The following is a 13,770-nucleotide window of genomic DNA, read 5'->3' as shown; positions in this document are numbered from 1 at the left end:
GGGGTGTCAAAGTCATTTTTGTGGCGGGCCGCATCGTGGCAATAGTTTCCTTCGGAGGGCCAATATGAATGTAAACTACTTTTGAAATCAGAGACTAGTAAAAAAAAAATAAATGGTTCAAATATTTTAAAAAGATTGCTACAATATCTCTATTTTTTTAAGTGAAGACAATTTGCAGTCGATGCACAATTTGTCTTCACGGGCCACGTAAAATGATGTGGCGGGCCGTATCTGGCCCCCAGGCCTTGGGTTTGACAACCTACATAAAAAAGAATCTTTGTTTGCAAGGTTGCTAATCTCCTGAGGAGATGAGTCATATTCTCGAAAAATGCATCGAATTTTTTAACGCCGCCATAAAGAAAAGCACCTATAGGGTCGCCGACTCTATTTAATGTGCTGCTAATCGCTAGATGTTGTGAACTCCACTCAAAAAAACGACTCAAGCCATCATAAATTTAATATTCCTGATTAAAGTTTTACTGTTCCATCAGCTGAGGGTGCCTTGAATGAAATTTGTGTCAGGTCTTTTTTTTTTCTCACCTAATTTTGTAATGAAACTTTAAAGTGTGTTGAAGAGTTTCGACGAGAAGTGATGGAGTGACTTTAAGCGCAAAGATTTTGTCCAAATCGCGAGTTTTGCAGCAAACCCGCCCTCTGATCTTGAGCCTCAGTTCGGAAGCATCTCGGCCATTCGCGCGGGTCGTGTACATGCAGCTCGTCTGACCCCGGCAGCTGCCCGTCGCCCACTCAATTAGCTTCTCCAGCTCAAACCCAGTGAGGTCATCACCTTTTCTGTTTCTCTATTCATTTCCTGTCCAACTTGCTGTGTCAGCCTTTCAAACACAGCGAGAAACAAGCACCAGAATGAAAGGAGAGAATAAAAGAGATGGAGGAAGAAATGGAAAAGGCGATGACACTGGAGTGGGTGGACCCGTCAACCAGGAATTTTCAGGAATTTTCTGGTCATCATTCGGAGCCCGGAGATAACCTTCCTCAACACAGCAGAGAACACAACTTGTATTTTTGGACCTAAAACACAAATTAAAAAAAAATTAAAAATTATATATATATATATATATATATATATATATTTTTTTTTTTTTTTTTTTTTTTTTTTTAATTAATGAATATATTTATTTATTTATTTTATTTATTTCAATTAAAAATGAAATAAAATGAATTTGACAGAGATACATTTTTTTCGACAAAGAAGAAAAGATATGATTTTATTTTATTTATTATTTATTATTTATGGTTTGTGCCTTCTTGTTTTTGTTTTGTGTCGCCTACTTGTATGTCTCGTCACCGTGGGATGGAGGAAACGGAATTTCGGTTTCTTTGTGTGTCTTGACATATGAAGGGATTGACAATAAAGCTGACTTTGACTTTGACTTTGACTTTGAAACCTGGAAGAAGAACTTAAGGTGCTAATTATTTAAATGCTCATTGATCTGAATTGCGTCCGTGTGTTTATGTCTGATATATGCTTTTGAGGGTTTTCACACTCACACACACACGCACTCGCATACACGCACACATAAAAGTGAGTTCCAATTACGGGTTATTACACGTCTGCTCACCTTTCAGTCACACACACACACAGGCACATTTTCATTTTATATCCTCTCTCAGCCTTTCTTTGTAGCCGATCTGAAATCATCCCCTCTAATAACTCATCAGCGCGCATGGTCAGCAAATCTCATTTATCACTGTAGCCCAGGTCCCCTCGCCGCCATTGCGGGTGTAGCCCGAGTACCCGCAGCAATATGGAGAATCACCCAGTGAGGAAAGGGCAGCGCACTAATCTTTGCGGAGCAAACGATCTATAAAGCAATATAGGAGTTTATGAGCTATGGGTGTTGTATGAAATCCGAGCCACTTCAACCACGCGACAGTGTGTACACCTTTGTTTCCTCTCATATTCAGATTCTTTTTTTTCGGAATGTCTCGCTTTCAAAGTATGGAGCTCACACCAAGTACTTGTTCCAATTGTTTTGAACTCATGTGTGCATTTTTGCTTTTCAGTTTGTCCTGGGACAGAGAACAAGCTGAGCACCCTCTCAGATCTGGATCAGCAGTACCGCACCCTGAAGAAGGTCTACGAGAACTGCGAAGTTGTCATGGGCAATCTGGAGATAACCAGCATCGATCGCAACCGGAACCTCTCTTTCCTCAAGGTAGGAAAACAATTTTTGATTATTATTATTATCAACTTTCTGGATTATGTTGGCCTCCCTGGAGAAAAACACAAAACCAACATGGTTTATGAGTTTCAGCACCACGGACAGTGACACATGTTTCCAGTACAATGGGGAAAGCTCTCACTTATGTCGTAAATATTGTAAGAGGCAAACATGCCTTCGGACTTCAAAATTGTACATTCAGGACTGAATGTCAATATGGGCTTGTTCATGGATGGCACTTTGTCGCGACTAGCTGCAAGAAAGACAACATAGCAACGTATTATATGGATGGAATATACTGCCCCTTGTGGCCGATATGCGTTTTCCAGGAGTAGCACAATGCCCTTTGTATGTACGTATTAATTCATTAAAAATATGATTTTTTTTTTAAATGTTAACTTGCGATTTAAATGCGGTATTAAGATTCAAATTTGTCTACAGTAGAATTCTGTGTATTTTTTCTGTATCATTTATTTCAACGGAGAAAGATGACATATGAGTCAAACTCATAAATCAAAATCTCACTGCATTTAATATAATCTAATCTGGGATTTGAAAACCATGGGTAGATCGTTGTAATATTCCGAGCAGGGACTGGCTTCATATTTTATTCAGATAAAAAACAAAAATTAAATGGTCTGTACATTGCCTGTGTAAAAAGTGCCACCCAAATATTATGATTGCGTGACCACAAATTCTAATTAAAGCAGCTGCTTTAAATGTTAACGATGAACAAAGTGGAATTAAACGGCGCAGGTATGCACAATCGGGTGACAACTTCTAAATCACAACAATGGCTTGTAAAGTTCAATTTGAGGCCACTGTCGTTTCAACACCATGGACAGAGTCACCGGGGCCGCCGCCGCCGCCGTGTGTGAATCACAAAGCTCAGCACCATGGACAGATAAATGTGTGCGCCATCCACTCAATTCATGCTGTTTAATGAAGTGCGTGCAGTCTAATTACTGGGCCAGCGCTATAAAATGAACACTATAAACAGTCCCATTAGGCTCAGCATCATTAGGGAAACAATTAGACATCTGGGGATTGTTAAGTGGATGCGAGAGGGGTCAGATATCTGGAGTTTAGACGGTTGCTATGGCAACTATTTGTCGCAGAGACACCCCCGTTATTACTTGAAGACCACAGTTTGATACTCACCTGTTTTTATTATAAGTTCCTCTTCATTTGATAGTTTGTTTTGAAATGATTACCATGGGGACTTTAGTCATGATTATTTAATTTGTTAGATTGTACATGAGTTAATTGATGATTGATTAAGTCGGCAGATGGAGAAAACTATTGTCCACCAGCACATTGTGATCTCAGTTGGATGAGAAAGAATCAAATGTTCGTTTTTTTCAAACATACTTTTATTGAAAAATAAAAATTTTACGCATAATTACTCGCTGAGGCTTATTATAAAAAACAGGACCACATTTGACCAAAACTGAAACCTGAAATATTATTTTCTGAGCACTCAAATATCCCTTTTATAGACAGTCAGTGCATGAATAAATTGTATTGTAAATTCATTCCAATGACACACTATCAGCCTTGGGCCGCCCGAGGAAATTTTGGGGTGGCAGTTTAACTGCAGACAAAAATAGCAGCTGTGCTAAAATTACAAACTTGAGTGTGTGTGTGTGTGTATGGGGGTGGGGGGGTGTTAAGCGGCGGTTGCTTCTGTCACGGCCACGCAGTGATGGAGCGGGTGAGAGCAATGGACGGGACAAACGCTGACAGTTAGATGGATGGGTCGGCTCAGCCAACACTTCAGGTTCAAAGTAGATATCTGACTTTCCCATAGTGCCCACCGACACATTTGTTTTATTTCCCCGTCATTCTGTGAGATAATACGAGCAGGTCCTCGGGAAGATTGACTCTATGTGCAAAGTATTTTAAAAAATACTTTAATTCATTTCATTAATTTTACTTTAAAAAAAAATAGGTGTGCAATGCTTTGAGTGCCAAAAGTAGAAAAGTGCAATACAATATACAAAACATTTACCATTTACCAATATGGCTTCTCCTAATGTGTGCATTTTAGTCACTGGAGGGCAGTGTAATACAGTCAAGCAGACAAAAACGAAGAAGAATTTCACCACTACTACCGCTGCAAAGAATGAGAAATTTATCAAATTAATCCTAAACGTTCAACATTTCTCGTTTGAGTCAAACCATTCAAACTTTTCAATAACTGCATTGCTAATTATTTTCCACAACCAAATTCCTGCATCAAAAGCAACATTTTAAACTTTTTTGTAAATCCAAAATTACATACGAAATACATTTAAAAATTAATCCACTTTGTACGTATATACCGACGTAGCTTCATCCCTAAATCTTTTATTTTTTAATCATTTAATCACACAACAGGGCGGCCAATGCAGTGCGTAGTGACGCTGGGTGAGCTCCTCAAACCTCCACCTTAGGAAAAGGCCATGTGAAAAGATCACCACTGATCAAAAGGGATCACCAAGCCTTCGCCTGGCATCACTCACTCTCCATGTTAGTTGGCCACCGGCTGCCTGTCACTCACAATGACCCATTTTCCCAGAAGTGAATCGGGGAGCTGCGCCAAGTGGCCCCAGTGGCCCCCAAGCGGCTAATGGTGTCACCTATGCGGACGCGCTCTTCATTAAACTCGGATCAATATGGCAGCCAGAGCTAGCAAGCATGAAGGCAGTATGCCAAGGTTGCCTTCAGAGCGGCCATGTCGGTGGATTACCGCAAACACGCACGCTTGTGCACACATATCATCCCCGCCCGCCTCTCTCATGTCGGCAAACATAACCAGTCGTGAAGAGGGATGAAGGACACAGTCGCCGAGGTGCACGGCGTGTCGCCGGCAGACAGCAACACTTTTCAATCGGCTTATCTGAGGCAGGCACCGGCCGAGAGTGAAGCGGAGAGACGGATGACGTTCTCGTGTCCGTGCGTGTCTCAGAAGAGGCCAACCAGTGAGGGAGATGTCTTCATACCAAATGCTCCATGTTTTTTTTTTTTTAGTACAAATTTGACAATGTAAAAATCAGTGTACTGTAAGTATTTACAATGAAGACCAAAACGACATCCCTTCACTAAATAATAATTGTGACCTGTGTCTGTTTTTGGATGGCTTGGAAAAGGTTGCTACTATTGGAATCCAGTTTTTGGCGTTATTCAAGCTCTTTTTGGCAGCTAAATTAGCACCCTGCTTGCTCGACCAATCGTGCCCGCATGCATCTTAGGGTTTAGTAATTGAAGGGTTGTATAAAAAAAATATATACACTACCGTTCAAAAGTTTGGGGTCACAAATTGTTTGGGTGACCCCAAACTTTGAAGAGTAGTGTAAATATTATTATAATAAATATTATGAATTAAATATTATAAATTATATCTTATATTTGTATAAGATTATATATAATCTATGAATATAAGTATACATATATATTATAAGATTTTTTACACAGAAGATTATATATATAATCTATAAATAATTATCTAAATAATATATACACTACCGTTCAAAAGTTTGGGGTCACCCAAACAATTTTGTGACCCCAAACTTTTGAACGGTAGTGTATATATACTAATTATACTAATTTCTTCTCTACTGAGCCTCAAATGTATTGTATGGTTTATTTTGGAAGCTTTTCAAAACATTTAACCGTTAGTCTCATGAAAAAAAATAGATAATAAAGTGAAAGAAACCATCCTAAAGATTTTTGATTGAGAAATCTGATAAATAAATTAAATTAGATTAGAAAGTCACTTCTTTGCTACTGTTGCTGACATAAATTAATTTCCCCCAAATATAAATCATATTTCTTCACCGCTGCATATCAAAGATCTGGAAGAATGAATGCAATACACCTGTTTTGCTTTTTCGTTGACTTGATACAAACCAGTCTGTATACGATGTAAGTGTCATAACGCTAACACAAGTACATGACTAACATGGGAAATATCACACAAGAGGGACCTGCTCTTATAGTGTATATCATCACGACGGGGATGCTCATTGTAGGTCCAAGGCCACAAGCTGAGTGCTGAAGATAATGAAAGCTCAGACGCTACACACTACATCACGACCTCCGCTTTGACAAACATTTCTACACATTTACTCGACATTTAATAACAAGAGCAAGCAACAACAAATTATTATTTATTTAGTAACAGTTATCCGACTTTGCTAACGCAAATAATTGCACAAAAAGTGGTGTTAGCAGCAGCGTTAGCCGTTAGCTTGACATGCTAACCTGTCAAAACGTCAGCATTAATGTGGGTTTCAAACTAGGGTTAGGGTGTCAAACAAGGGTTTCAAACTAGGGTCATGGTTTCAAAGTAGGGTCAAGGTTTCAAACTAGGGTTAGGGTTTTAAAATGTGTAAGAGGTAAGTTAGAATTGAATGCCATTATGTCCAAAAACATGGCTTTTGAGGAATACCTGGAATATGAAAAATAACTTTTTATTATGAAGAGAGTTCAGAAAAACAACCTCACTTATGCATTTTTGGATTAAACGGCACAGAATGAGAAAATCTACAGAATGTCCGACACCAGTTGGCTATTGATCCCAGGTTATGTTTTGCCAATGTCAGGGAGACGATGCAAAAACAAACGTGTACGCAGTCGTTATCTCGTCCTCCTCAGCCATTCATCTGACGCGTGCAGCCACCGTCATGTCCGTTTCTTCCTCACTCCGATGAAAGCAGACTGTCTCTCTTCGATGTGGAATGAAAGTCTTGCAGTTTCTGTGCCACTGGCGAACAAAGCCATTTCCATGAAATGAAAAGCTATGGCCGCAATCAAACCCTGGCATGTCCTCAAGATGATCCCACGGTGCGTCTTTTGCTTATCAAATTGTAAGATATTGTCCATGACACTTGCTAACAAGGCCCTAATTAATGCACTAAATCAATTGAAAATGGCTGGGCTCAGTGCAGAGTGGCCTACCGGGATGGCGACATCACGGCAAATGATGGCGGCAGACGCACGCCGCCAAGAGGGCCATTTAAAGCACTCATCCAATCCCGTTTAGCGCACACAAGCCCTGACTGGAGCTGCAAATCGTAGCTGCAGGGTACTTAACGTGCCACGCGCATTTCTTAAAGAGTGAATTCCCACGAAAGGATTCTATTTTTCAAGCTGTGTATTCTACAAAAGAGCATCAACGTGTTGGAAACGTGAGGCTAATTTTATTTTTATTTTTGCCGTTGTGAGAAGGTGAATATAAGACAAGAGCTCAACATTTCTGATATCACAAGTTGATCTGATGCTGACGCAATCTGGATATTTCTGTCCCAACGCACCCGTTTATTTTTTGTGAAATAATTGGAACCTGTGACTGACAGGTTGCTTAGGTTTTGATGATGCAAAAATAAGTGTGTTTGTTTGTTTGTGTTAACACGAACAATTGAGAGCTGCCCGTGAGTGGAAAAACAAGAAATTGTGAAGATGAGACAACATGGGAAATTAGTCAGAATGGATAGATAGATAGATAGATAGATAGATAGATAGATAGATAGATAGATAGATAGATAGATAGATAGATAGATAGATAGATAGATAGATAGATAGATCCATAGATAGATCCATAGATAGATCCATAGATAGATCCATAGATAGATCCATAGATAGATCCATAGATAGATCCATAGATAGATCCATAGATAGATAGATAGATCCATAGATAGATAGATAGATCCATAGATAGATAGATAGATCCATAGATAGATAGATCCATAGATAGATAGATAGATCCATAGATAGATAGATAGATAGATCCTAGATAGATAGATAGATCCTAGATAGATAGATAGATCATAGATAGATAGATAGATCATAGATAGATAGATAGATCCATAGATAGATAGATAGATCCATAGATAGATCCATAGATAGATCCATAGATCCATAGATAGATCCATAGATCCATAGATAGATAGATAGATCCATAGATCCATAGATAGATAGATAGATCCATAGATCCATAGATAGATAGATAGATAGATAGATCCATAGATAGATAGATAGATAGATAGATAGATAGATAGATAGATAGATAGATAGATAGATAGATAGATAGATAGATAGATCCTCCTTTAAGTGCAAGATGTTCTCTCTATCTTGGATTTGATTGGTTCAATTGTAACACTATCTTGGCTAAATGCTTTGACACCTACACACAGTGTTGCAGTCAAACACACACGGAGACACGTAGCTTGTGTCGCTACAAATCGGGACATCCATCAGCGATTAGGATTTGATTCAGGGGTAATGAAGCAGCTCAGCGGCGCAACGTGCTGTGTGTCACAACTACATGTGACGGAAAATGGCCTCCCTAATCACGCCACACGCATGCATAACATGCACATACACGCCACAGAGATAGTTTTAATTCACATCACAGCTGCTGCGTTTGTTTGCCGTTTACAAAGCTCCCGATGGTGCCGTTTAGGAGGAAACATCAACATTTGGATTCCGGACTTAACCTCTGACACTACTGTGCCGTATCCCGTGCTGGTCCTCACTTTGAATTCTTGTCGGTGCAATGATTCATCGACTGCTTATTGATTACTAAATTAATGGAGAATGATTTTGAATAATCCATTACCGTATTTTCCGCACTATAAGGCGCACCTAAAAACCGCCAATTTTCTCAAAAGCCGACAGTGCGCCTTATAATCAGGTGCGCCTTATATATGGACCAATATTGAGCCACTACAGCAGGCGTGTCCAAAGTCCGGCCCGTGGGCTAAATGTATATTATATCTTATATATGGACAAAGTTTTAAAATGGGCCATTCATTGAAGGTGCGCCTATAATCCGGTGCGCCTTATGTATGAACAACGTTTTAAAATGGGCCATTCATTGAAGGTGCGCTTCATAGTGCGGAAAATACGGTAATCGTTAAGACAGTCATTTTAATTTAAAAGTGTACAAACCTTGTAAATATTTTATTATTTATTATTATTAATAGTAATGAGCATAATAATAATTTCCAATATGTCATCCTCCATGAAAGCAGACTGATTATATTTGTGTTGAGTCAAAATAAAACATTTGCATTTACAATAATCAGCATTTTTTTGTTGCCTATTTTGTTACAAATCAAAACATTACATTTTCAAATTCTAAGTTCAGAAAACATAAATTAATGCACATTTCATAAGGGTTGGAAATGAAAACATGTTTTTTTATTCAATTCTTCTATTAATCGGCAACATATCGACATCATCGATCGTAATAATTGTTAGTTGCATCCCTATTTCTAAGCTTTGGAGCTTTTCACACTTTTATTTTTCTCATGTGACAAGAATCTCCACTCTGGCCTCACCTCGTGAGTTGTGTATGTCCACAAGGTTTTGGCATCGTGTCAGAGTTTGAGGAAGTGTGATGACGCCCATCACACACTCCCTTTTGGTAAATTGAGAAGTTTTTTTAATCGCAAAATGCGTCTTGACAAGCAAGATGCCTCGCAGAAGCCGCTTATAAAACAATCTTCTGCCTGATGCTCGGCCTGTCCGAGACAATAAGTATCAGCGTTGGGAGCAAGAAATTCAACTGCTGCTTGAAGCCCAGCGCGCTTGTAAACACAAAATTGCCGGCAGGGTGTCAACCCAAGTCAGAGTCCCGCAATTTGATTAAATGTCGCGACATGCTGCCTGACCGCCACTTTGGACAACAAATGGACTAAAGTATGGAGACACAAGTTGGTGTCAAAGTAAAGGCCCGGGGGCCAGATCTGGCCTGTCAGATCATTCTATGTGGCCCGTGAAAGCAAATCATGTCTGTTAACTTCAATGATGTCGGCTAAAATCTGTCGTAAAATATTTGTCATGTGTAATATATATATATTTTTTTTTTTCACTGTCATAATGGCCCTTAGAGGAAAGCCCACTTAAAAAATAAGTTTGACACCCTTGAGTTAGTGGGAAACTCCAGTTAAGTCAAAAGTTAAAAACGTTATTTTACTACCATATTTTCCGGACTATAAGGCGCACCGGACTATAAGGCGCACCTTCAATGAATGGCCCATTTTAAAACTTTGTCCTTATATAAGGCGCACCGGACTATAAGGCGCACCATTAATGCATCATGTCAGATTTTGAATCCAAATCAAATCATTCTCCATTTTATCTTTTCTATTTCAACTTCAGACGCAACAAATTACTTTATAATCACAAAATAATGATCCAGTCTTTTTGATTCATGATTCATGGTCTTCAGCGGGCCACTTATGATTGATTTCATGACACAATGTTTCGGGCCAGTTTAAATTTAGGAATTGGTCCATATATAAGGCGCACCGGACTATGAGGCCCACTGAAAATGTTAGGTTTTTAGGCGCGCCTTATAGTCCGGAAAATACGGTACTGCAATTAAGAACTTTACTGTCGGCTTTTGAGAAAATTTTAGGTTTTTAGGCGCGCCTTATAGTCCGGAAAATACGGTACTTCAATTAAGAACTTTGCTCATCTCAGCATGGAAGCATTCGGGAGATTTTCTCAAGACATCCACCTAGACAAGTGATCTTCACAGTGACGTATTCTTGGGCGGTATTTTCCATTGATTTCAAAGTCAATGGCCCTTTCAAAGGCATGCCATTTTTTATTTATTTTGTATTTTAAGAGGATTCCTCCAAATCTTGAATGTCACGCCCGAGTGCTCTCAGCATTCTTAGCAGCCAAATAGCCCCATGAGGTGAAGAGGTGCACGACGCTCTTACGCAGCCCATTGAGACCGATTGGTAACAGGTCCCCGCCCGCCCCATTGACTTTGCCGCCACGTGGAGGATTCAGGTTGCACCGCCGCCAATGGGGTGGGCTCAAACTGTTGCGAGTCTGTGCTGACATGCGCCACCTGCACTCCCTTGACTCACTGGCGGAGTGAGTGCTCTATATGTATGGAAATGAGCAGTAATCACCATAATATGTGTCCCATCTTCTTGTATTGTAACCCCAGCCCGATGGATTTTAGCCCTTTATCCATCCATTTTTTTTTCAGACCTACCTGCTTTTTTTTTTGCTTTTTTCCCCCGTCCTCCATGTTTACTCTTCCACTCATCCAGATGACAGAAGCAGGTGTGCAATTAATTCTACTTAAAAACGTGATTTTCCCGCCTCAGCGTCACCGCGCCTCCTGTCCTTAAACTTTGCTCAATTTGGTGACTTTGTGGAAAAATCTTCACCGCCAGCATCTCGTTATCGAGTACCAATAAGGCCGCAAGGTGTTTTTGTTATTGTAGCGCCGTCGTAGCGAGCCGGCCTTAAGTACCTCATTATTTTCCCCGTGCGCTTCTGACTTGAGTAAAATAAGAGTGCGAGGAGATAAACTATAATCTTTTCTCACACTAACATCCTTGTTTTCTGACTTGACGCTTTCTCAGTCAATAAAATATCATCGTACGCGAGCTTAGTTTTGCCAAATGCTTTTGAAATGATGTTATGAAGGCGTCGTCTGAAAATCCCGGGTGCTACCCCGAGGCAGTTCACGAGAAGAAAAGGCAGACATTTGTTTGCATATTCACTGGCGAGGTGCCTCCCAAGCTGCCTGGGAAAAAGTCGCCTGAAACCAGCGTTTTATTCAGTTTGCTTGCATAGGTTATTGCTAATTTGTGTTTGTGAATCCTCGTGAGGTGAGCTCCTTTAAGTGACTACAAGGGATGATAGTGTGATTTCATGATAGGCTCTCAGACTACTTTACTTTAGAGGCTACTTTACCTCTGGTCCGTTTGCCTCTGAGCAAAATGACTGCATTGTTAACAAGATCACTTCAAGACAAACTAGAAATTTGGCTCAATGACACCAATCATGTCATAAAAGCAAATTTATCCAGGTGAGCTGCCAGGAAGGACGAATATTATATTATATTATATTACATTATATTTTATTTTGTTTTATTTTGTATTATATTATATATAGTACCGTAATTTTCGGACTATAAGTCGCGGTTTTTTTTCATAGTTTGGGTGGGGGGGCGACTTATACTCAGGAGCGTTTTATATACATATATATGGTTTTTTTTCACTTTTTTGGGCATTTTATGGCTGGTGCGACTTATACTCCGGTGCGACTTATAGTCCGAAAATTACGGTATATATTATATTATATATAATTTAATATTATATTATATATATATTATTTAATATAATATACTATTTGTATATTATATTATATTATATTACATTAGATTTTATTTTGTTTTATTTTGTATTATATTATATATAGTATATATTATATTATATATAATTTAATATTATATTATATATATATTATTTAATATAATATACTATTTGTAATCTAATATATAAATAATAAAAGGACCTGTCTGTGCAGTCTTCTGTCTTTTCATTGGAAGATGGTCTTGGTCTTCTCTGCCAAATTCTGGTTCGTAAAATGTTGGCTGCATACTCGACCGAGTGAGCTATTCTGCTAAAGTTCTCCTTTTGGATGGCAGCAATCCTCAACAGGGGTGAAAAAAAACAAACACATAAAAGCCCTTAGAGTACTGAAGTACACACTCGAAATCTGACACAAGAGCTCACAGCTATGCTTGGCAGTGTGTTTTTTGTTTTTTTTCTTCGGTGGAGATGATGGAAATAGTCGGGCTGCTTGAGAGTTCCTACAAAAGTTCAACCTTGGATGACATTGTATTCACAGCATATCTGATGTCGGAAAATGAGGTTTTTGTTTCGCTATCATATACGTACCTGCGGAGGTTAAAGAGTCCGAACAGCAAGTGTCTTCTGCACTTTGGTCTTGCCCACCATGCTGCTTGACCTGCTGAAAAAACGTTTTGCTACACAAGCGGGCCAAAAAAAATCGCAATCAGCCCCCCCCGATACTTCTGATGCTTCCCGACCAATGCCTATTGGTCGAGAAATCTTTGATCTACATATTTACAAGTATATTTAATCCCAGCGGAGTATTAAATTACATCAAAGATATGGGCAGAATAATCCTTTAATTAAATTACAGAAAATTTCCCTTTCCTGTTTGTTTTTGCTTTCCCTCGCTCCCACTTTTCCTCACGTTGCTATGCAACAAGGGAACTCTGGTGTTCTTTTTTTGTCTGTGTGTTGTCTGGACTTGGGGGCCGGCCGGGAGAAGGGCGCACAGTGGGAGCAGCCGGGTCGGGTGGCGACGCAGCCTCAGTGGGGACCCGGAGGGCTTCGAAGGAACTTAATGATAGCTGGCTGAGCTCAGCAATCCCCCAGCAGTGAACACAAGGCCACAGTGGGGGTCAAAGTAATGGCAGGGAATGACTTCCTACCGGGGGGCGGAATCAAGAAACCCCTGCAAGAACGTAATGTTGTTTTTTTTTTTTTAAAGACGCCACAACTTTGTTGGCTCTCCAACATTTCTTTCTTTTTTTTTTTTTTACCAGCACTTTCTCACAGTAGGCTCTGTAATAAGTATGCTAATCAAATTCTCCAGTGAAATGAATGCTGCTATTTTATGATGTTGTTCTTTCCCTCTGGATGATTGACGTGCTGTAATCTTGCTAATAAGCACCTCCACTTTGTGTTTTGCTTCCTTTTGTGTTTGTGCTACAATAGCCCCAGTCCTGGCAGTGAGCCACATTATGGCCGCTTGT

The 13,770-nt window shown here is 39.5% G+C and overlaps 1 protein-coding gene across 3 annotated transcripts in view; it reads left to right on the top strand.

The window, feature by feature from the left end:
* The window catches only part of LOC119133530 (receptor tyrosine-protein kinase erbB-4-like), a 118,353-nt gene that overhangs the window by 50,407 nt on the left and 54,176 nt on the right, over positions 1–13,770 (top strand). For all 3 annotated transcript variants that reach the window (XM_037269486.1, XM_037269497.1, XM_037269476.1), the window contains exon 2: positions 2,026–2,177. In XM_037269486.1, coding sequence (XP_037125381.1) covers positions 2,026–2,177 — 152 coding nt within the window. The remainder of the gene's footprint in view (positions 1–2,025; positions 2,178–13,770) is intronic.

Source organism: Syngnathus acus, chromosome 2 (genome assembly GCF_901709675.1).
Source record: "Syngnathus acus chromosome 2, fSynAcu1.2, whole genome shotgun sequence".
Classification (NCBI taxonomy): domain Eukaryota; kingdom Metazoa; phylum Chordata; class Actinopteri; order Syngnathiformes; family Syngnathidae; genus Syngnathus; species Syngnathus acus.
This window is presented reverse-complemented; position numbering and strand designations above follow the sequence as displayed.